This window comes from Cryptomeria japonica, chromosome 10, assembly GCF_030272615.1.
Source record: "Cryptomeria japonica chromosome 10, Sugi_1.0, whole genome shotgun sequence".
Classification (NCBI taxonomy): Eukaryota; Viridiplantae; Streptophyta; class Pinopsida; order Cupressales; family Cupressaceae; genus Cryptomeria; species Cryptomeria japonica.
The window spans coordinates 158,128,877-158,153,529 of record NC_081414.1 but is presented as its reverse complement, the minus strand read 5'-3'; the positions used below and the strand labels follow the sequence as shown (position 1 = coordinate 158,153,529).

General features: G+C 40.5%; 2 protein-coding genes across 4 annotated transcripts in view; both read left to right on the top strand.

Annotated features, from left to right (window-relative positions):
- Nucleotides 1–24,653, top strand: part of LOC131057704 (uncharacterized) — a 197,224-nt gene that overhangs the window by 6,999 nt on the left and 165,572 nt on the right. For 2 of the 3 annotated variants that reach the window (XM_057991854.2, XM_057991853.2), the window contains exon 2: nucleotides 12,941–13,066. In XM_057991854.2, the coding sequence (XP_057847837.1) occupies nucleotides 12,956–13,066 (111 nt within the window). In that variant the 5' untranslated portion in view covers nucleotides 12,941–12,955. Of the gene's footprint in view, nucleotides 1–11,613; nucleotides 11,699–12,940; nucleotides 13,067–24,653 lie in introns of all 3 variants that reach the window. The other variant, XM_059212544.1, reaches the window with a different exon arrangement.
- LOC131057703 (uncharacterized) lies at nucleotides 267–1,905 on the top strand. Its single transcript, XM_057991852.2, has 3 exons — nucleotides 267–415; nucleotides 524–932; nucleotides 1,046–1,905. Exons 1-3 carry the CDS (start codon nucleotides 296–298, stop codon nucleotides 1,639–1,641), a joined length of 1,125 nt encoding a protein of 374 aa, XP_057847835.1. The 5' UTR covers nucleotides 267–295; the 3' UTR covers nucleotides 1,642–1,905.

Genomic DNA, 24,653 nt, shown 5'->3' with positions numbered 1-24,653 from the left:
TTATGTTGCTGCAGGTAGACTATTGATGGAGAGGCACCCATCTATAGTTTGGACTCTATGTGCTGCTCATTGCATTGACCTCATGTTGGAGGATATTGGAAAAATCCCATGGGTCAAGAGATGTGTAGAAAGGGCAAGAAATGTCTACAAATTTGTATATAATCATTCATGGGTGTTGGCTCTTATGAGACAATACACAGAGCCGAAGGAGTTGCATCGTCCAGGAATCACAAGATTTGCCACAAACTTCCTCACATTGTAGTCCATGCTTAGGTCTAAGCTTGCCTTGAGACGTATGATTGTTGGTGAGGAGTGGTCTTCCTCATCCTATGCTACCACCCCTGCAGGGATAGAGATGGCAGACTGCATTTTTGATGAGCAAGGCTTTTGGGTCCCTTGTGATGAGATAGTGAAGGTAATTTTTTTATAAATTCTACAATTTAGCTTCATGTTTTATAAGTTATTATATGTATTCTCTTATTTGCTCATTTTTCTAAATTACACAATATTTTCAATTTTGCAGTTTGTTAAGCCCTTGGTGGTTTTGTTGCGAGTTGCGGATGGAGATAAGCTCGCAATGGGCTATATATATGAGGGCATGGATAGGGCGAAGGAGGCCATCAAATTCGTCTATGGAGCAGATGAGAGCAAGTATGGTCCCATTTGGGAGATCATTGATAGGAGATGGTATCATCAGCTACATAGGCCCATCCATGCGGCAGCCTATTATCTGAATCCGGCATTCCGTTTTATCCCTTCTTTCAAGGCTGATGCGGAGGTCCTTAATGGGCTATATGCAATCATGGAGAAGATGGGACCTGCCAGTACTTCTCAGATAGACCTTTTTCGAGAGCTACAGATGTTTTCAGATGCACAAGGGGAGACCTTCTCTCGTCCTGTCGCCAAACATGCTAGAACAACTATGATGCCAGGTAAAAATAAATTGTTAGGCTTAATTTTAGTTTTATTCAATACTATATTGTAACTTGTTAAATGAGTTCATGAGTGAGACTGATTTTATTTATTTTTCTCATTTCAAACTCAGATCATTGGTGGAACTTTTTTGGCCCAGAGACACCAAATGTTCAGAAGTTGGCCATTCGTATCTTGAGCCAACCATGTAGCGCATCAGGTTGTGAGCGCAATTGGAGTATGTTTGAGCACATACACTCCAAGAGGCGCAATAGATTATCTGTGGAGAAGATGAATGATCTCGTCTTTGTTCACTACAACCTCTGCTTGAGAATGAGAAAGAATGCAACAGTTGACATGTCTCCTATCATTCTAGATGAGGTTGATCTTGAAGCAGCGTGGGCCAATGAGAATCAGACAGCTCCTGGGACTCCTACAGCTGTATTTAGTGATGATGACATTGATTGGATCGACCAGGTAGATATAGAGGCTGAGGCTGTAGCCATAGCAGAGGAGGAGCAGAGAACACGAGCAGAGATAGGAAATACTGAGACTCGGAGTGACACAGCTGTTCCTGATGTTGGTGAGCATGACACAGTCGTTCCTGATGTTGGTGAGCATGGCATGGTGTCACGGGGAGCAACTATGGCTGCTGAATCATCCAGGACCTACTTTAAACGCCTTCGCAGGGGGCCAGGGGGAGAGGGTGCACGGCCATCTCAGCCATAGGCTTGTACACTTGTAGTTGTATTTAGTTTTACTATTTACCTTTGGTATTTGTATGAAACATTTGATGATGATCATATGATGACATGGATTTTTTATTCCATGAGTTTTGTAATATTGTATACATTTGACAATATTTATATATCTATGTTTCTTATTTTCTTCAGCTACAATTTGCGTTTATGCTTATGTGATTGATGTATACTTGTGTATGTAATCAAATGAGCCGAGTTTAATGATGTTTTTGTGTCTTTAAGGTGTATTCAATAAAGGGTGTTTGAAACAAGTTTTAAATCTTTAAAAATCTCTAAATTTCTTGAGTTTTTCACTTTCCCGAGTCCAGCCGAGTCTGGAGCCGAGTCTGACGCCGAGTCCCGAGTCCGAGTCCGAGTCGGCCTTGCCGAGTCCGAGCTGAGTCCGAGTCCCGTTTCTTTGATCACAAATCATCAATCACAAGAGAATATATATCTCTCTACCTTATGTGATCTGCTTCCAGTTGCAATCATCATCATCAGCAAAAGGATATTCATCAAGGGTGAGCGAACTTCAGCAAATTGGTTTCTTGTTGAAGCGAATCTGATCTAGGAGTGCAAATATGTCCTAGGGCATCCAAACCTCATATACTCTGCCGAATTTCTGTTCTTGTGGCTGGGCGAATTAGTATGGAATCTGAGTTGTGAATCTACCTTATATCTGGGCGAACTATTGATCATTTTGAGCTCCATTCCAAACCTGAATCGGATCGCCATTGTGGAGCAGACTTGTGCCAATTATGGGCGACTATGTTGGGCGATATTGAGTTGCCTAACTCACTAATTTAAGAGCAGCAATCATCCTCTTTTGTGGTGCCGAAACCCTACTTGTGGGATCAGCGAATTAGGGCCTGCACATCAGTGATTTAGATTGGGCAAAGCTCTGCCCTAGGTTGATGACTTAATCAGATAAGTGATTTGATCTTCATTGTACTTGTAATTTGCTCATGATTAAAGGATTTTGATCTGGACTTGATGCTGGGTTTTTCCTCCAAGAGGAAGGTTTTAGTCAGGACCTTGCATATGGGTCGGCCTTGCATATTTTGGCGCCAAGATATAATTTTGAATTTACAAGTTACATATGGGTCAGGACCCATATACAATTTACAAGTTAAAATCAATTGCCCAAATGGGGCCTGCCCTTTTTATTACAAGTTACAAGTATTGTAATCACTTAAGTTATTACAATATATATATTTGCCATCAAATAATTCGAACTAGCTATTTAATTTCAACAATAATTTGGCCCCCTTCTCATGATGCCTAGTCCCTCAAGTTATACGGTTAAGTTATAACTTTATATTCACCTTATTAATGATTTATTATTAATTTGGCCACATAATCATTAATTTCTCCCAAAATACTTAACATTTCTCCGTGCCGTCGGAAATGGGTAGCCACCCTGCTTTTCCCCATGTGACCATACACCCCTGCTAAAAATAGAAAGGGTCCTTCTTGAACACCCCAAGACTTACTATAAATAGTAAGTAGAGCAAATGATGTCCAAATGATGCCAAACGAAGACCAAACCGAAGCATTTTAAACACTGGAGATGATACAATCCTTAGGAGACCCTCTAACCATCCTCATTAGCCTACGAGGGTCAGAATGGCAGGCTAATCCCATTGAATATCTGATGTCAACAAGAAGGGGACATCACAACTTTGCTTGTGTATTTCACTCCATTAAATAAGCGAGAAGTGACCGTGCTTGTTGTAATTGCACTCCTTTGAATAAGCGAGAAGTGATTGTGCTCATTGTAATTTGCACATTGTTGAATAAGCATATAAGTGTTTCCTTTTAGTTCTTGCATAGCATGCTCCATTGAAAAAGTGAAGATTTGGCCAGCTCTATTGCCTAGTGTGTTTCTTTCAATGTTGTTGCATTCTACATACATTGCATGCTCTTACCTTAGCCTTCTCGGGAACTGGGTGATTTGAAAGTGATAAGTACATAGCATTGTAGCTTTTGATTTAGTTGACAATTTCAAAAAAAAATTGGGGTTGTTTATTACAAAGGGATATTTATACTCGTGATAATTCAATGACACGTGCTGGTCTTCCTCCTTCCAATAATTCCCAATGGCGGTGATACTTGGCACATCTTTAGTTCCAATATTGACTTGGGTTTCCTTGTGCCTTGAGTTGTTGGTTATAGTGTGTGCCATCCTTGCCTTTGTTGGTGTCTATTGCCAACCTCTCTCCTCTGGATGTTTCTATTGTTAGATTGCACAACTCACCCTCTTCATCCTCACTGTCACTCTGTACCTTTATATTCTATGAACACTTTTTGGCATAAGTTTCTGTACAAGTTTTAGCTTCCTTTCTTGATGCAAGTACTCTTTGCTCATAACAAAAATCACACAACACAACTAATTGCAAAATGAACATATTCTTCATTTTATTGATAACAAACTTGCAAAGCAATTACCTCAAATGGCAGACTACAAATATGCAATAAAACTACAAACTTGGCCTCTCATGGCCCTCATAATTCATCTCTTTCTCTCCAATTTCTTCCCCAACTCTATGCAGCTTCTCATCCTTCAGATCTGCATCTTCTCTCCCCTCTTTTTCTATCTCCATGCTGCTGTATATATTATAATTGCAGCCTCATTATCTTTGAATTTCTGTATTTTTCAAAACCCAAATGGGTGCTTCTTTCTCTTCTCCTCCCACTCCTTTTACCTTTTCTTCTTCCTTTCCTACGTTTAATCTCTTTTTATTTGCTATTTATTTTGTCTCTCCCATAATTTAAAATGAAGTTTAGATTGCATATTTGTCTTCATTTTCTGTTACAAAATGCATCTGAAAATGATCAAAACACCTTTTTGGGCTCTCAAAGAATTTATTTTCTGTCTATTATCAAATTCAAATGCCTCAACTTCTGAATGCAATTGAGAGATGAAGCATAAAGCTATTAAAATCAATAGTTTAATTTCCATAAACTCCATAATACCTTGCTAAAATATTATGTTGAAAGTGGTGTTGTGCAAGTACAAAAATTGGGTGTCGACAGGCGAGAAAATTCAAAGTTTTCCTTTTTGCATGAAATTTGGTGAATATGCTTGGAATGACATACCGAGATCCCTGGTAGAAGGATTTGCTCCAGCCTTTATAAATTTTTAAAATCTTAAAATTTCTTGTAAAATTGCCTACAACATATTATAACTATGATCTGGAAAACATTTGAAATTTGCTAATTTAAACACATGGACATTTTTTTGATGTCGAGAGATGCTTGAAAATACCAAAGCAAAGCAAAATTAAAATAAAACAAACCAACTCTTTTTTTTTGGTTGATGTAGGATCGCTTATGGACTCGAATGCTCCTACATTAGACATGCCGGGTAAGAAGTTTGTGAGAATACCTCACAAAATGGAGTTGAGTGACTTAACCACTCTTCCAGGTTGTAAACAACCTATAGCAAACTTCCACCACTAAAACAGGTACAGTGCAGTACCTCTACCTTATCCTCTTCCAACATTTGGCTGGAATAACTCCCCTCTTCTTTTGCCAAATCTGCTCCTCACCTCTTGCAGACCTATGTCCACCATTGACCAACCTCCACTAAATATTCTTTTCTTCATATTCCATCTCATTTATATTATCCTCTGCTGCACCTATGTGCAAATTAAGCATTTCCATTTGCACCTCCTCTGCTTTATCCTCTTCTTCCATACTTACCTCATTTGCATACATCTCACAATCATCTTCATCATCATAAAAATGAAAAATGTTATTTATTACCTCTATTTTCTCTAGTTCCTTTGTTGATGTTGCAACTCTTCCTTCTTCACTCTCTACTGCAACATTTTCGTCTTCAACTATTGCAACTTCATTTTGCTCCTCAACCTCTACTGCAATTTCTATTTCAATTTCTCCTTTATGCTCTTTTACTCTCTTGTCTTCTTCCACGCTCACCACCTCATCTGTATGCAAATCAGCATCAACTTTATCATTACAATTTAAAAAATAAATTAAACATTGCTTCTTTCTCCTCTACTTCTGCAACACCACCCATAGCTGCAACCTCTTTGTTTTTCCCTCCCACGCCTTTCCAAAGACATGTTTCTATTGCAACCTCACTCACAACACTCTCCATGTCTTCACATAGATATGTTGCTACAACTTCATCTTCTGCTACAACCTTCTTCTTTGTTGCAATCTCACTGTTTGATGCAACCTTTTTATCTTCCTCTGCACACAGGTTAATCAGCAACCAAACACATGTCCTCTTCTTTCCTCTACTTCACTACTACTCTGGTTTCTCTCAAATCTCTCAACATCCTATTAATTCCAGCCATGTACTCTTTTTCTCGAACTGAAATCCCCAAAGGCTTTTTAACAAGAAACCTCATACTTTTCCTCTTATTTGACATTTCGTCAAACATTTTCCACACTCTCTTAATCTACAACCTGCACAACCTTACATGTACAAAATAAAATCAATTGTAAGTCCTCTTTCATAGTTGCAATAAAATCTCACACACAATCAACTCTGTTTTTCACGGCTTGTTCCTCTCAGCCCTCAATTGCTCAGGACTCCTCATACACCTGCAACAATTCTCTTGAGCCTCTCGGGCAACTCTTACCACTTCAAACTCCACCTAGAGATCTTGGTGCTAGACTACCTCACATTTGGCGCTCTGTCTGCATGCTCAAAAAAATTGGTTTTGATACCAAATGATGCAAAGACTCTTTGCTGATAACAAAAACCCATACAACACAACTAATTGCAAAATGAACACATTCTTCATTTTATTGATAACAAACTCGCAAAAAACAAATACATCAAATAACAGATTACAAATATGCAATAAGATTACAAACTTGGCCTCTCATGGCCCTCTCACAATTCATCTCTTTCTCTCCAGTTTCTTCCCCAACTCTATGCAGCTTCTCTTCCTTCAAATCTGCATCTTCTCTCCCCTCTTTTTCCTATCTCCATGCTGATGTATATTTTATAATTGCAGCCCCATTATCTTTGAATTCTGTATTTTTCAAAACCCAAATGGGTACCTCTCTCTCTTCTCCTCCCACTCCTTCTACCTTTTTTTCTTCCTTTCCTACGTAGCATCATTAATCTCTTTTTATTTGCTATATGTTTTGTCTCTCCCATGATTTAAAATGAAGTTTACTTTGCATATTTGTCTTCATTTTCTGTTACAAAATGACGTATCTGAAAATTATCAAAACACCTTTTTGGGCTCTCAAACAATTTTTTTTTGTCTATTGTCAAATTCAAATGCCTCAACTTCTGTATGCAACTGAGAGATGAAGCATAAAGCTATTAAAATCAATAATTTAATTTCCATTAACTCCATAATACCTTGCTAAAATACTATGTTGAAAGTGGTGTTCTGCAAGTGCAAAAATTAGGTGTTGACGGGAGAAAATTCGAAGTCCTCCATTTTTGCATGAAATTTTGCGAGTATGCTTGGAATGACATACCAAGATAATCGGTCGAAGGATTTTCCTCCAGCCTTTATAAATTTTTAAAATTTTAAAATTTCTTGTAAAACTGGCTGTTGCATATTATAACTATAGAGTAGTCAGAAACTCCTGTGTCCCTCCTTGGGCCTGTGTATCCTTGTATCCGAAACGGATACATATCTGATATAGCCTGGATACACGTTGGATTCTGCACCCATACATGCCCAAAAAACCTTGATTTCCAACTATGTGAAATATTATGTGATTTGATTTTTTCAAAATTTGACATAAATCTTCATAAATTTAATTTAAAAAATCTTCATTCATGCAATTTTAAAAAAGAAATTGGTATAAACAAAACCTAGACCAAATGAGAAGGACAAATAAAATGTTTTTCTATTTCAGCAACCCATTTTTTTGGGTTATCTTCCAATGCAACTCTACTATTTTTGCATATTGTAAATTGTTAAATCGACTTATAACTATTTATGTAGCAATTATATGTCTATATTGCTTTTGAAGTAATGAAAATCTCCTCTAATAACTTAGAAAGTTTTTTTAAATATATGTGTCTGTGTTTTTTATGAATGTCTTATCCAGTCGTATCCATATTGGGGGTCTTTAAAAATTGCCGTATCCATATCCGATACTGTATCCATATCTGTGTCTATGCAACTTTGTATAACTATGATCCATCAAACATTTGAAATTCGTTAATTTAAATACATGTGTTGACGTGGCTAAAGTCACATTGCTACAACTCTATCCGGCCAACGCAAAATAAAATGTTCTCGCTGAGTATCCTATCCTTTTTTGTATAAGGAATCCCTAATGCTGTTTTAGTTGATCAAAGGGGACAACCTCAATGTTCTAAATGTCAGTTCTTGACTGCAGGATAACTCAACGGTCGATGTGTTTTGCTGAGAGCACAAGGGGCTTTACATTTACAACAAGCTGATCTGCTGCAATTTTCGAACTGGGAAATAAAAGCAAAGGAGAAGGGTTTAGGAGACCTAAAATTAACAAGACTGGTGTGCGAGTAGACGGATTCAACATAACCGATCCCTGCTTGTCCAGAATAACTCACAACCTCGCAAGAATGGTGCAATCTTCAAGGGGACTTAGAAGATTTTTAGACTGTAGGTGCATGGCTAAGCACCCAATTCTGGCGCACCTTAGACAGACACCTGCAATTGAACTAAACACAATTCTAATGGCTCAGACTAACCATACACAGGGATACACAATCAACATATCCCAAATGGTATGAACCTGAATCCATCAAATACCTGCACACCAAAAAAGATCTATCTAAACGGCTGAAGGAAACCATGCAAACAGACTAAAACCAAGATGATAAACACCAAATCAACGTCCATTATATTGATTTTCGCTGCTATTACAACAATTTCTGCAACATTTCTACTCTATTCCTAACTACTAAATTCTAACTTTCTAGCAATCTAACCTATTCTAATTGTCTACAAAAATTCTAACCCTAAAAATGTAACCCCTTACAAGAGAAAGGCCTTTGCCTTTAATAGATTTTACAATTTGAATCGATGGCCAGGATCGACTGCATCCAAGGGCCCTGATCTGCCTTCTAGAAGCTGGCAACTTTAACCCATGCCTACTCAATTTTCAGTTATCCCCCCAACCATATTCTCAACTACCTACCACTTTTTGGCATTAATTCAGGTCTATCCGGTAGTTGGAGATAATTGACCTGTGTCCCCTCACTTTGAATCCATTAGACGGGGCCCACAAGCAACTCTCTTTTTACAATAAACAATTTCAGTTTTTAAATTGATTTTCTGGAATTTCTTCCATTAGTGTATTTCTAAGAATGCACTTTTTGTAGCACTCTATGTGTTCTTTGTCTTCAGTCTAGTTGGTGGACTTCAACTTTGATTTAGTGGTGATGTGCTTCCCTGTGCTTTGTCTTGTGCTTTGTGGTGCGTTCTTCATTGGCAATGCTTGGGGCTGTCGCTTTGGTCTTGCGCTCCTACATTTTCGCTTCCTGGTGTCGATTGGGACCAAGGCTGCAATTTGCGCTTTAGGTTGTCGTCGGGCTCTTTCAGTGAAGTTGTCCTACAAACAATGAATTTCAACTTGGATTAATTATTTGAAAAATTAAATAAATTAATTTAACAAATACATTTAACTTTATCCTTAAACCCCCCTTTGTATGAAATTCGGACCCTTTGGCTAAAATGCATGACCTCCTCATTCCCTCAAAATATAATCTAAGGCTGAAATTTTGTTTTGGATGCCTCCTTTTCTAGTGAACTCGGCCCTTTTATATGAAATAAACAAACCTTTTGTTTGCAAACTTTGAACAAAAATGGCAAACTTTATTAAACGACCCCTTTCATTTTGGTATAAAACTCGGCCTTCTGGAGAAAAATGTGCGATTTTAGTTTTGCATTTCGATTTGCAAGCCAAGTTTGTGCGACTTGAGCTTGCTTTGTCCGGTTTTGAGAGCTTCGAGTTGAACTTTTCAACTTCGGCCTTAATGGGGTTTTAGCAACTTTTCAACTTTTTTGCCAATTTTGGGCTAAAGCTTTACTTTGCGAATTTTCTCTTCCCTCCCTTTTCGGCCCTTTAAACGACTTTGCACGATTTGGGAGATTTGGCCAACTTCGGCTAGAATGGTCAAAATGCGAGATTTTGCTTTGACGTTTTTCCCTTTTTCAATTTTGGCCCAAATGCACGACCTTATACTTTTTCGGTCTAGAAACCAGGTTTGCAAACTCGTGATTTTGATGTTTGAAGCTTTTCGGCTAAGAAAGAAGACCCTTCGCACGACCTTAGTGATTTTCGGTTGAATGGGGCTTTTTGTGCGAATGTCTTTGTTGAGGCTTTTTCGGCTCATCATGGCTTTGCGCAAGTTTGTTCTTCTTTGTTCATTTTCGGCATTTGAAGCAATTCTGTGCGATTTAGGGTTTGATAACCTTTCGGCCATTTCACTGTAATCGCGCGATTTTCGGCTCCTTAGCTTTAAACGCCCATTTACTTTGCTTCAAAACTTGGGTATTTTCCTCTTGAAGCGAGCGGATTTTTACATGGAAATGCTTGAGTTTCATTTTTAGGCTCTGTGAGCATTTTGAGAATATTGACTCTTTTTGCAAGTTCGGGTATGATAGAGAAAATGTGCGATTTTACTTGGTTTCTAGCCTTTTGTTTCATGAAACTTCGGCTTCATTAAATGTTTTGCGTGATTTGCACTAACCTTTGAACTCAGCCTTGAATGTTTTTAAACGCCCTCTCTCTAACCAGGCGTTTGGAAGAAACTCGGGCTTTAGGAGGAGAATGCAAGATTTTGATCTTTGATGCCCTTCGCCCAGTGATATCGAGATTTAGTTCGGCTTTTTGAGGGTGCTTATGAAGGGATTTCACATATGATCATTCTCGGGGCTTCTATCGGTATTTTCTGAGTTCCTGGAAGGCAACATGATTTGTCTCGACTTTTCATCACTTGAACACAAATTTGGGATTCTTCTGGCCTCAGGCTGTTCGGCTTTAACACGGAGCATTTACCTTCTCTCTAGCAATGGGCATAATCCAAAAAAATCGGGGATCCCCTGTCACAGACGGGGATGTGGTGCAAAATGCACAACAACATGGACATTTTTTTGATGCTGAGAGATGCGTGAAAATACCAAAGCAAAGCAAAATTAAAATAAAACAAACCAACACTTTTTTTTTGGGTTGATGCAGGATCGCTTATGGACCTGGATGCTCCTGCGTCATTTCTTTCTCCATTGTTGTCTTGCCCTTTAACACAACTCAGTGACTTGCTCCCCAAGTCCTCATCAAATAACTGTTGCAGCCCTGAAGGTCTGTCACGATGAAATTTACTCAATTTATTAGAAATCTAAGCCTGATCATTAAATAGTACAGCCTATAAACTGATTAGAGCCAGATTGATACTGGGAACATGATCTTTAAATTGAAATATCTGCTGAAAGTCTGCTTTAGCTGCTGCCAGCTTGAAATATCTTGGCATGTCTCCTTGTGGACATACCACGGAATTGAAGCCCAACAATGTATACATGAACTTTACACATTAATTCCTTGTAAGGGACAAAACACACTTACAAACAATAACATATACGCAACATTAGAGCCCGACAATTTCTGTGTTGTATAATGCATAAGATCATAATTTTCTGTACTGAGGTTAATAGATGACAGTTTCTCTCATACCTATCAAGACATGTAGAGGAGGTCTATTCTCATTGAGTACGACCATCGTGCCTTGAACGTTGAGTTTACTTTTCTGTGAATTCTCAGATATCTGCTCATGGAATCAACACAGATCATATTGTCATTGAATTATAGCGGTAAATATAATTCCATGCTTATGATCAATAGCTGAAGCTCTCCCTTATTATGAACATAATTTAATACTTTTAATTTGATCCTGTAAAAATTCATTGATTTTCTCAATTTGTAATGCAGCTACAGTAATGTGTTGATCTCCTTGTTTCTGATTCGTTTTCAGTGAGCACATCAGATAATGACTGATGGTCATGGTTTCCTCCTCATTGCTGGGATAGCGGCTGCCACTATATGACTGATCACTCTAGGTTTGTTGTAAATATCTTCAAATCCCATTGCATGTCCACCACTTACATTCAGGACAACAGAGCTCGTATCCTTGTTGATGAAGCCACATGCAAGGCTTCAACCCCTTTTGATTTTGATGCAGGCCATGTGGATCTGCAGAGAGTGATGAACTGGGGTCTGATTTATGATCTGACTCTGGATGACTATGTAAAGTTCTTATGCAGCTTTTATTATTCAGAGAAATCCTCAAAGATTAATACTCACCAGCCTGTTATAAGCTGCCCTATTCTGAAAACTAAAGCTAGAAATCTTAACTACTCCCCTTTGTGGCAATCTTTGATCAGAATCATTTCTCTAAACTGTCCATTGAGTTCATGAGAACAGTTACCAGTGTGGCTTCAGAGCTCTCAACTTATTTGGACTGGTAGGCCATAGGAGGATTGTATTTTATCATTTGAAGATAAGAACTGTAAATGTCTACTAAATTCTATTAATTTCTGTTACTTTTTTGAGTTTGTTATTAGTTTTGATTATTGAAACCGTCAAGTAAAACACAATTTTGAATTTGCTGCAGGTTCCACACACAATTGTTAAAAAAATTATGAATATTTCCCAGTAGTCAAAACTTCCCTAGAAAAATACAGCATTCTTTTAGACATGCATTTGATTAACAAAATTGACAAAAGTGAGAATCTCGACTTTGGAATTCTTAATCTGCTAAGTATATTCAAGACGTAACTCACTAAAGAGCTTAACAGTAGTCCTGGACTGATACCACGTGCTGAAGTGTTTAAATATGTGATCATTCCTGAGAAAATCTCAGGGATTTTCATTTTTATTTTATTTTACTGTTAAATCCATATTTTAAATTTTTTTATCTGATTATTACATTGGATACTCTGTGGTGTTACATATTAATTTTGGTATAACTTTCATGTTTTGCTTTCTGCCCTCTGCAAGCAACAAAATTGCCACAACACTATTATATTCCTTGAATTTTTCAAAAAACTGCCTTGGAGCAAATATGAATATGCTTGGCTCTTAAACATTTTTCATCAGATGGATGTTGTATGTTCAATTGACAAGGAAAATTATTGTCCTCAGTTTTAGCTATGTAAAATGATTTGTGAGCATTTGTATCAGTTTTGTAATCTTAACCTAGGGAAAAATTCATTTGCTTTTTCCTGTCATTGTCATTACTTGTGAATACATTTGTTCATATCGTCTTGAGAAGATTTTTAATAATAATTTGTATCTTTCAGGGAAACCTTGGCACGATGCTCTTTTTAAGTCTGCTTGAGCATACAATTCGCATTCCAGCACAGACCCTCAATATTCGTCTAGATATAGCTATTTTCCAGGAACTTCAAAAGCTTTTTGTTGATAAGGTTTTTCCCATAACTTTTAATTTTTTAAAAGTCGAATATGCACTTTTCTTAGGGTTGATGTTTTTGGTAACCAAAGTAGGCGTTTAAATTGTAAGTTACATTACTGTTGGTTATGAAGTCCCTACTTGAAACAGAGCATTGAGGGAAATTCTTGGTGACTGGTATCACATTTAGATGGCAAATTTGAACGATCTGGCTAGGAATATTAGTAAAACTATACTCTGCAAAAGAATCTTTTAGAAAAACTTAAGCAAGATCTTAACTTCTGCATATATAATTTTCTACTTAAAGGAAATTGTTGTATTCTACTTGATGCAAATCCCTAAAGAGGGGCTAAAAGGTAGATGCAATATGCCTAAAGTAAAAGAGGATAAGGTGCAGCTGACTCAACAAATATGAGAATCTGTTCTTTGCGAAATGCTGAGAATGTCTTTTATTAGTTTTCATATTGTGGTTTGGTTTGATTAAAATGATTTATGGAAATTGATGATTGTTGAATGCATAGTACAAAAACTTGAACTTGACGAAAGCTCATTTGGCAAGTTCAAGTATTTGTACTATGTATTCAACAATCATCAATTTCCATAAAAGAAAGTTGCATAACAGCAAAACAGTTTTAAAAAACAAAAAAAATGAACTTGATTCTTTCATAAATTCATAGCTAGGAGAATAGTTGGAAAACTACTTAAATCCACAGCAATGACAAAATTAGAAAAAAGAAAAAAAAAAAGGAGTTTTTCTGCTAGCTATATAAAGTTTGTGAAGAAAGCTTAGCCAAAAACTAGCCAAAATTCAATACTCACCGATAAGATTTTGATGAGTTATTGGGCAAGTATTTACCATCAATACTCACCGATAAGATTTTGATGAGTTATTGGGCAAGTAACTTAACAATAACTTGCTGTTTGGTGACTGACAAGTACTTGTGAGTTGCAATTACATCAATCACATGAGGACATATAGCATTTACTACGAACTAACATGTTCACCCATTTCTTTAGTTATCATATTTTACAACCATTATTGGAGTTGGTCTCTTCTATGTAATTAGTGTCTTTAAGTATTCCTTGGTATGGATTGGAGGTTGAGGACTCCTTCAACCTATCATTCTGAGGTGTCATGAGAGAGCATGATTGTGAGTTTCACCTCACCATCCTTTTGATGGTGTTATTGTTGTCGGGTAATTAAGCATTAAGGTAAATTGTGTTAGCATCGGTAGTTAACCCGTCGGTTGTTGGCAGTTGGCATCGGGTAACTGACCCGACTCCTTTATATTGTATTTGTTTCCAGTCTTTGGACATGCTATTGTAGTCGAACATATTGCTATCATTGTATGTATTGACTGGCTTATTATGAATCAATAGAACACTTGTGATCCATATATTATGTGTACTTCTGTTATTTATGCAATGTCTTAACCTGACACCCTACGGGGAAAACATTTGGCGCCGTTGCCTAAGTAAAAATCTGGGAGCAACAGGGAAAAGGACGTACTACATGGCACATGGATAATGGGACAACCATTACCAAAAGGAACGAGTGACCCTGACAGAGAACCCGAAGAATTGTTTGAGGGGGAAAAGACACTCACGAAAGATTTCTCCTGCATCCTACAGCCGGCAATCGGAAGCCACCGCCGAAGATGTCCCAGAAGATGCTGTGTGGAGTTCGCTCGGAGTAAGCCCCGCTGTTAATCTGTTGATGAGCAAATTGCCTAACCTTTTGGCACAAGGATTTTTGGCTCTCCAGAACCGTAAGGAAGACATCTACCGAGAGAACCGACGGCAGCAAATTCTACGAGAATTTAGGGAGCGCCAAGAAGATGAGCGCAATACATGAACTCTAACGGTCAGAGAGAATAAATAAGAACACTCCCATTATAATGAGTATGTCAGTGACATACATTATGTACGAGGGATGAAGTATTAAAAGTGTTCTGTTTTTAATTTGATGTCTTGTTTTAACCCATGAAGAAAGAGTAGAATTAATGCCCATCAGTTAAATAAAGACAAATACAAAAAAGAATACGTAGGGGATGCGGAAGCTGCCCAACAAGCACTAATTCTTGGGCAACAAGCCGAACGATGGAGAAGATTCAAAAAGGTTGCCGAGGAAGGAAGTGGTGAAAGTGGCAGTCATGGTTCTGGCAAGGACCAAGAATCTCTGCTAATCGAAACCACGAGGAAACGGTTGGGGGATTTGTCCCTCACATTGGAAGAGATCGACGACGGAAGTACGATGGACCCATACACATTGTTCAGAGGAGATGAGACCAGGAGGGAGACGAGAACTGAGACTGAAAACAGGGAGACTGAGGGTACCATTGCGGCTGAAGGTGTCTGGAGACACAAGGGCACGGTACGAGAAGTAACTTGTTCGGTTCAGGGGCATCAAACCTTGCCAGTCAAAGTAACCTGGGAGGGGTAGGCTCGGGAGGCAGAGGCTCAGTAGGCACAGGTTCGGTAGGCGCAGGCACAGGAGGCGTAGGAGTAGCAAAACCCAAAGGAGGGATGGAAAGTAAACAAAAATTGCCAAAGTTCACAGGGGACGGCAAGGAAGACCCCGTATGGCACTAGTAGGCACAAGTTCGGTAGGCGCAGGTGCAGGAGGCGTAGGAGTAGCAAAACCCAAAGGAGGGATGGAAAGTAAACAGAAATTGCCAAAGTTCACAGGGGACGGCAAGGAAGACCCCGTATGGCCCTATCGTACATTAGAAACTATTTGGTCCGTCAGCAGAGTGACGAACTAGGATGACTGGGTACAATAGTTCCTAGCCACGTTACGCGGAGTTGCCATAGATTGGTACTTTGATGTTGACAAGCAAAAAGTGGCCACATGGGCCAATCTATAGAAGGAATTGAAGGAGGAGTTTCGGTTGCTCTGTCATGACAATGAAATCGTAGCCGAGATATACAGTGCCAAGCAAGGTACCAGGGAGATAGTACGGGCATACAGTCGGAGGCTGAAAGAATTGCTGGGTAAAATGGAAAGCCAACTGGCAAATGGATTGAAGAAACGATGGTTCGTTGAAGGGTTGAAATCCTTCCTATGGAAGAAGATGAAAATTGTACCCCCGACGTCATATGACGACGCCTATAATAGGGCGATGGACCTGGAGAGCAAACACAAAATGTCAAAGAAGAAGAAAAGTAATAAATCCTCATCCGATGATGATGAAGACTCTGCCGGGGAAAGCAACAGCGGTGGCGAATCGAGTAAAAAGGTGCACGCGCTCCAAAAGGATATGGAGCGAATGCTGAAGGAATTCAAAGCCATGAAGGGGAGTACAAGTAAGATTGAAGAAAACGATGTGTGGTGTACGGAGTGTAGGAGTGACGGACACACCAAGGGGTCTTGCCCCAAGAAGGTTTTCTGCGACATTTGTCAGATTGCCAGACATTTGACAAAGGAATGTCCCTACAATATGAAAACGAGGAGCCAACAAGTTCTCTTCACGCAAGAGCAGCCGACCGTCGGAACTTCGCAAACAGCCAACAATAATGCATCATCTGGCGGATACCGGAACAACCGGCAAGGGGGGAAGACCAATAATAACAATAATAATAAGAGCCGGATCCAGTATGATGCGAAGGGACGACCAATGATCCAGTGCCGAGCCTGCAATCAATGGGGCCACTTTGCAAGGGAATGCACCTCAAAAGAAACTCCACAAAAACTATGCAAATGGTGTGGGCTTGGTGACCACGATGATGGAACTTGCCCAAAGTCTGGAGTGAACTTGGTCAACATTGATAGGACGAAGGAACGGGTATTGGCAATCACACGGTCACAGGCAAAGAAGGCCACATACCCGGACCCTCACACGGAGAAGCAATGGGTGCTGAGGGCGAAGGCTGAAGTGGCGAAGGAAATGTTGGCACAAGGGAACACTCAGGAAGCGGCAAGTACTTCCCGCTCTGAGGCTGAGGAAAATATCCTGAATCAAATGCTGCAGATTGAAGTACCTGTGAAGATGAAGGACCTCTTGGAAACGGTGCTGCAATTACGTACGACACTCCTACGTACGGTGCAAGTAACCCCACAGAGTCGGGTGACCTGGAATACGGATGTTCCTGGCGGAACACCAACAGACCCATTGGTCTTGACACTATACAGTGGTCGGCACCTCGCGGTGGTAGAAATGGGAATACTTGGCACCATTTTGATTGACACCATTGTCGACGACAGGTCGGGAGTGAATGTGCTTCAGGAAGAAACCCGGAAGAAGCTTGGTAGGCTGACACTGTGGCCGTCAACCTTCAACTTACTGGGAGTGGATCAACATGGTATCAAACCTCTTGGAACTCTCATGGCGCAACAAGTGACCATCGGGACACAACCATTTGTCCTCGACTTCGTGGTGATTCCGCTCGCGAAGAAAGGATACGCTGTCCATGGAGAAAGCCGGGCGAAAATTTATTATCGACCTGAAAACACAACTCGTGAGTGAAGAACTTGTGTCAGAATCGGAATCGGACGGCGAGGGCAGAGTTGACGAAGGAAAGTATGGAAGGGAATTGGATGAGGAAGGCGTCCTGGGAATCCAAGGATGTTCAGAAGATGGGACCAATTCCCTTAATGGGCTCTTCCACTGGCAAATGGAAGACTACGAGCTGCTGTATGGGTGCAACATGTTGCAGGTTGACGAGGAGCTAGATGAAAATGAATTTCCGCCAGCGTACGGGGAATACACAGAAGGGGATGCTCCTGTCAACGAGACACCAGAACATAGGTTTGACATGACAAAACCAATCCGGTACGAAGAGTCCGTAAAACCTACAAACCTCGGCACAAAAGTAGAGTCAAGGAACATCTTGGTTGGCGACGACTGGAATCCAGTCCTGAAAGCCGCTGCGTTTAAAATATTCATGGAATACAAGGATGTATTCGCTTGGACGTACAAGGACCTCAAAGGGGTGCCGCTAGAACTATGTGTACACCAAATTTCACTCGTACCTGGGGCCTCACCTGTACGAAAGAGGCCGTACAGAATGAATAAAAGCTATGTTGCGAGAGTGAATGATGAAATCAAGCCTATGCTCAAAGCCGAGATTATTTTTAAAGTGCAGACCAGCGAGTGGGTGTCACCCATAGTGATATCCCTTAAAAAGGAGGCAAACCAGATCCAAATCTGCGTGGATTTCAGATGCCTTAACGCGGTCACCATAAAGGACCTGTTTCCAATACCATTCACGGATAGCATCTTGGAGGAAGTGGCCGGTCATGAAATTTATTCATTTATGGATGGATTTTCTGGGTATAACTAGATATCCATTGCCGAAGAGGACAAATTAAAAACAACCTTCGTAGTGGAAGATGGTGTGTACGCGTATAATCGAATGTCGTTCGGGTTATGCAATGCGCCAACGACATTCCAACGGATAATCCTTCACATATTTGACAAGATGTCAGTAGGGAACTTTAGGGCGTTCCTTGACGACTGGTCCATCTACAGTAACCAGGATGCACATTTGGCCGCACTTGGCAAATGCATGGAGAGATGCAGGCGAGCCCACCTAGCACTCAATCCCACAAAATGTAGATTCATGGTGCCTCAAGGGAAGCTATTAGGACACATAGTGTGTAAGGCTGGACTCAAGACTGAGCCAGACAAGATTTGGGTGATAGTGGAAATGGAGGCACCGACAAATGTCACGGGAGTCAAATCCTTACTAGGACACATAGGGTATTACAGGTGGTTTATCAAAATTTTTGCTCAAGTATCCTTCCCTCTAGACAAGCTAACAAGGAGAGGTGAACGGTACGCATGGGGGACGGCTCAGGAAGAAGCCTTCCAAGAACTGAAGTCACGGTTGGTAGGTGTGCCAATCTTGACATATCCGAATTGGGACAAAGAGTTCCATGTACACGTCGACGCATCAAATTATGCGATAGGGGCCTGTTGTGACGTTTTCACACATCGCCCCATTGCAAATGGGGACCCTTGCTTTTTTGCTTTTTGGGGTTTGTCTTTTTAGGTTTTTTAGGGTTTTGTCAGTTAGCCTTTGCATTTTGAGTGTCGCCAAGGGGATCACATGGATAGCAAGTCCGACTTGAGTGATGTCTTGATCCTGAAATTTGGCTAAGTCTGAAAGTCCTGATCCTGAAATTTGGCTAAGTCTGGAATGTCCTGATCCTGAAATTTGACTAAGTCTGGAAACTGAAAAACCTCCAAAAACTAGATTTTGCAATATAACTCCTGGAGGTCTGAAACCACTCTCAAACATCCTGAAAGTATATATGGAATATAACTTAAAGTATAAGAAAGAAGAAAGATAGAAGGAAATGTCACTTACACTTAAATGTTATATTTCATAAAAAATTATCTTGATAGAGAGTTCAAAAAGTCAAATTTCGCTCCTGTCCTTCATTGACGATCCAGAGCGAATTTCACTCCTGTCCCTCTCCAAGGGACCAAGGCAAAGCGCTCCTGTCCCTCACCAAGGGACCAGAGCGATTTTCTCACAAGGCCAATCTCTCGCAAAGGCAAAGCAAGTTTTATGTTTGAAATGATTGAAAAGGGGCGTGATTGGTACAATGAAGATAATTTCGAAGGCTAGCAAAACACAAGTGAGCTCATAGTTGCAAAATCGCTCCTGTCCCTCTCCAAGGGACTAGGGCGAAAATGTCCTAAGACGCACTCCTCCTAAGGGTCGAGTAAATTAAACTCAAAGTTCCGAATGAAAATCCCATCTTGGACGCCAAGGAGGAGATTTTGAACATGAAAACGAGGAAAACAAGGTTTGAAATGCAAGGGCGCTCTTGTCCCTCTCCAAGGGACCAGAGCGAAGTTATCAACATTCATTATTTTTTGCCTTATTTTAGCAAATCGCACTAGATGCCAAGTTCGCCCAAAAAACTTCGAAATATTTTAAATTTTTTTAATTAAATTGGCATTTAATGAAAAGCGCATAGCATTTAATAATTAATTTTGAGCCTTGGAAAATCGTTTTTTTTTAAATTAATTGAGGCATTTCGAAATTAATTATTATTAAATTAAAATTAAAAGATAGAGCGCTTGGAGTATCATTTTAATATTTTGATTAAGTCGGCCTTATTCTTTTATTAATTTTTATTTATCTTTTGGCCTATTTTTCAAGTCGGCCTTTGTGAAAATAAAGAGGTAAGCGCCTATATAGTGGAGGTGTGTTGAGCGATTCTAATCCATCATTCATCCACTCACACAAGTGCGATTTGGAGAAGAACAATAAGGTGCGAAATCTGGTCTAAGGAGGAGCGAATTTAGTTGAAGACTAAAGAAGGAGCGAATTTTCCTCAAAGCGTTGAAGGCTAGAGGTGGTGAAGTTGATAGAAGAAGCACATTTTGAAGACTTCGATCCACATTTTGCCTAGCAAACTTGCTTAATTTTGCATCTTTTCTTAGATTTAGTTCTCAAGTGGAGGTATGGCGAGATTTTCCTAGTCTCAATTTTGAATTTTGAATTTTGAATTTCAAGTGGTTTAGTTAAATTTAGGAAATTATAATTCAAAGATTTATCATGAGGTTTCCTAATTTAAAACTTAAATCCTCTTTCTAGTCTATATTTCCACGTTGCAAGATATATTACTAATTTTGAAATGTTGTGTAGGTATCAAGATGGCGACTCCCAAACTCGAAGGATCTACAAGTCGGAAGGCTCCCATCAAGGAAAATCAAGCCATGTCAAGGACGGTCTCCTCCAGGACGATCAAGCATCGACAAGGACGGCCTTCTTTGGACTAACGTCATCAAGGGCGACTTCTCCAATCCAGTATTCCAAGGCAAGGTACATCAATCGTCCTGCACATCAAGGACACAAGAAGTCAAAGCAAAGGGTTCGTTGAAGAAGTAGATAGTTCCAGATGAATTAATTAAAGCTAGCTTCTCAACAACATTAAGTTGAATATCTACCAAGTTACAAGTGTCAGACAAGGTGGCATCCCAGTCATCGCTCATCCAGTCGGATTGTTCCACCTCCGCATGTCCAGATTCAATGTACCTAACTCATGGAAGGTGGCACAAACTTCTATGTACCTACCCCGGCTATTCATTGGTGGAATTTTCCAGAGAGGACATGTGTCCAAGCAATACAATTTTATCATTGGTCAAGCATTAAATGTTATGTAATGGTTGTAACAAACCCTAGTTAGGGTTTTCATTGTTGAATCTTGGCCATTGATCTCAAATCGATCTAAGCCATCGAATTGTATTGTGGGCACTATATAAGCCCTGACATTTCATTTTGTAAAAGGGGAGAGAGTTGAAAATACTTGGAAGCAGTTAGTGAATAGAGAGTAGATAGAAATAGTTGATAGAATAGTAATTAGAGTAGAGTAGTGAGAGAAGGCAAAGATTGTTGCCAAGATGTTGTTGTAAAAGACTTGTAACTTCATTGAAGAAATGGTGAAATTTATGGGTCGATTCGACAATTTGCATGGTCTTTATACTTCTCATATTTGATTTCATGTTATTAGATGAGTGCAAGAAATGTGCTTGATTGATGGTGAAATTCGTATATCCATACTACTAGCAGTTTGTTGATTGCAGACTTGCCTTGTGTAGTCAACTGGAATAGTTTAGCCTAAGCTTAACTTCAATTGTCACTTCTTCATTGATATGCATCAGCTTGATGGTGTCTATGCCTTGCAGTGATGATTTGAACATCATAAAGCTTTCCTTCGAAGATCGCACTAACCTTGTGGAGATGTTCCTGCGATGTCAAAACAAGACTTAGTTAGAATTTCATCAAAGATCATTCATTGCTCCTACATTCTTAGTATTAGGATTAGATCCTCTTCTCGCCCTCGTCTTTTTTCCTTTTTTCAAATCTAAGCTAGTGAAAATCCTGTGTTCTAGCAATATTCAAAGCAGATCAGAAGTTCAATCATCAAATGTAAGTCCCCTTGTGATTCCAGCAAATCACATCATACCACAGAGAGCTTATCCACACGTAGAGATCCTACAACGAAGAACCTTGGAGTCATCCTGATTGATCCTTTTCCGCGATATCTTCAGCAATCAGAGGCTTTATTCAAGAGAGGATAAGGTACCCTTGGGTATTTTATTCTGTGTTAGGCAGTGTACAAAATACACGTCAACAGGGCCACACTGGCGCAGGTTGGTGATCACGGGCTAGATCACTCGGTATACTTCCCGAGCAAACTCCTGCCAAAGGCGGAAAAAAACTATAGTACAACAGAGAGGGAAGCCCTGGGAATGGTGTACTCCGTCCCGAAGTTTAGACATTACTTACTGGCCACGCCATTCACATTCTATGTGGACCACCAGGCGTTAATGTACTTGGTGAAGAAGCCAATCATTCAGGGGTGAATCAGCCGATGGCTGCTGCTGCTGCAGGAGTTTACATTCAACATTATTGTACGACCTGGGAAAAGCCATGTGATAGCTAACCAGCTATCTAGAATCAAGTCAGGGGAACCGACAAAAGGAGTAAATGAAGACTTCCCGGACGCCCACTTATTCCGCATTGCCATTCTTGCCTTGTACACAAGCATCGGGGAATACCTGTCGACATCACAATTCCCTAGAGAGATGCCACCAGGGGAGCGAAGGAAGCTCGTACTAAGGAGTAAGACGTTTCAACTCATTAATGCCCTTTTGTATAAAATGGGACCTTACCAGGTCCTACGACGATGTTTCCTGGAGGAAGAAATTCAAGGTGTTTTACGGGAAGCACATGAAGGCCTGGCAGGAGGGCACATGGGGCCCAACACCACGGCCAGGAAAGTTCTATTGGCAGGGCTATAGTGGCTGACATTGCACAATGACGCTCGAGAGTGGGTGACGACTTTTGACGCGTGCCAACGGGCAAAGAGGCCGCTGAAGAGGGATTTTATGCCCCTCAACCCGTCCAATGCCCAAGAAGTGTTTGAACGATGGGTTTGGATTTCATCGGACCTTTGAAGGCAAGTCGAGCCGGACGGTGCAGATACATCGTGGTGGCCACAGAATACTTGACCAAGTGGGTCGAGGCACAGGCTTTGCCAGACAATTCGACCGTCAGTATGGCAAGGTTTATCTACGAGAAAATCATTACACGGTACGGGATTCCAATCCAATTGACGAGTGATCGGGGAGGACATTTTGTCAATCATATAATCCGGTTGCTCACGACAGAGTTCAAGATATTCCACTCCTTATCAGGCCTCTACTATCCTCGGCGAATGGGCAAGCCGAGGCGACAAACAAAATAATTGTCTTTGTGATTTACAAGTCTTGCGGAGTGGAGAAGGAAGATTGGGAGGAACGCTTACCGCCAGTACTGTGGACGTACCGGATGACGTATAAGGTCACCACAAGACAGACCCCCTTTCCAGTTAATGTTCGGGCAAGAAGCGGTGGTGCCAGTGGAATTCATGGTGTCGAGTCATCGGATCGCCATTGACAACAAACTAGGCGACATGGAGAGTCTCTGAGAGCGGTTGTACACCTTGAATAAATTGGATGAGCGACGAATGATGGCTCAGTGGGCGACACAGATGGCACAGCAGAGGCGGAAAATGTGGCATGACAAACACCTGCGAAGAATGAGGTTTAGTCCCAGACAACTTGTGCTGAAGTTTAATGGATGCAATGAAATAATGCCTTGGAAGTTCAAGGTAAAGTGGCTGGGTCCATTTAAGGTTCGCGAAGTCGGCGCGAACGGAGCCATTAAACTGTGGACGCTCGACGACAAGGAAATACCCGATGCAGTCAACGACTCAAAATCAAAGGTGTACCAGGAATGACAGGAACGCCCAGACCATGAAAAAAAATAAATATAAAAAAAAAACAAAAACGTATGGTCATACGACAGGTGACAGTACAACCCGAAAAAAAATTTAAAAAAAGAAAAAAAAAAAAGAAAAAAAGAAAAAAAAAAGAAGAAAAAGTGCACCATATGGTGGGGCCCGTGTGTCCACCGTGCGTCCACCGTGCCGTGGGGCCGCGTGACCACCGTATGGTGGCACTGCGGGACCACCGTGCGGTGGCACGACGTGTCCATCGTGTCCATTGTGCGGTGGCACAGCGTGTCCATCGTGTGGCCACCGTGCGGTGAGGCAGGTGCCCGCACAAACCATATATACCCCTCGACGCGTAAATAGACAAGTAACTCGCAGACAGTAAGGAAGAAAGGAATCGGGGAAGGAGAGCCGTACATCGCACGCCACAGCCGTACACCGTACGTTGACATTTGGAAGGAAGGGCGCAACACGTGTAAGAAGGTTAAAAACTCTATAAAATCAGATTTAGAGAATTAATCGGGAATCAATGGACACAAACAGGAATAAGGCGGATTGGAGAAAACGGTTACAGCCGTTGGAAGACAAGTTACAGGGAGGGCGAAGAACTTCAAAATCAAGTGTAGACATAGGGAAGCGAGTTTTGCCATCTAGTGTGCATATTGCAGGCAGCCTCGGGATGAGCAACACTCAAAAAAGTAGGAATTATCGTCCGAAAACCCAGTCGACAAAAGACAAGGTAGAGGTAACAGTGGAGAATATTGTGTTTGAGGGTCTTAATGGAATAGACTATAGGAATTGGTGGGCGAAGACACCTCACGATGACCCGATAAAGAAAAATCTTCGCCAGGCACAAGTACATTGG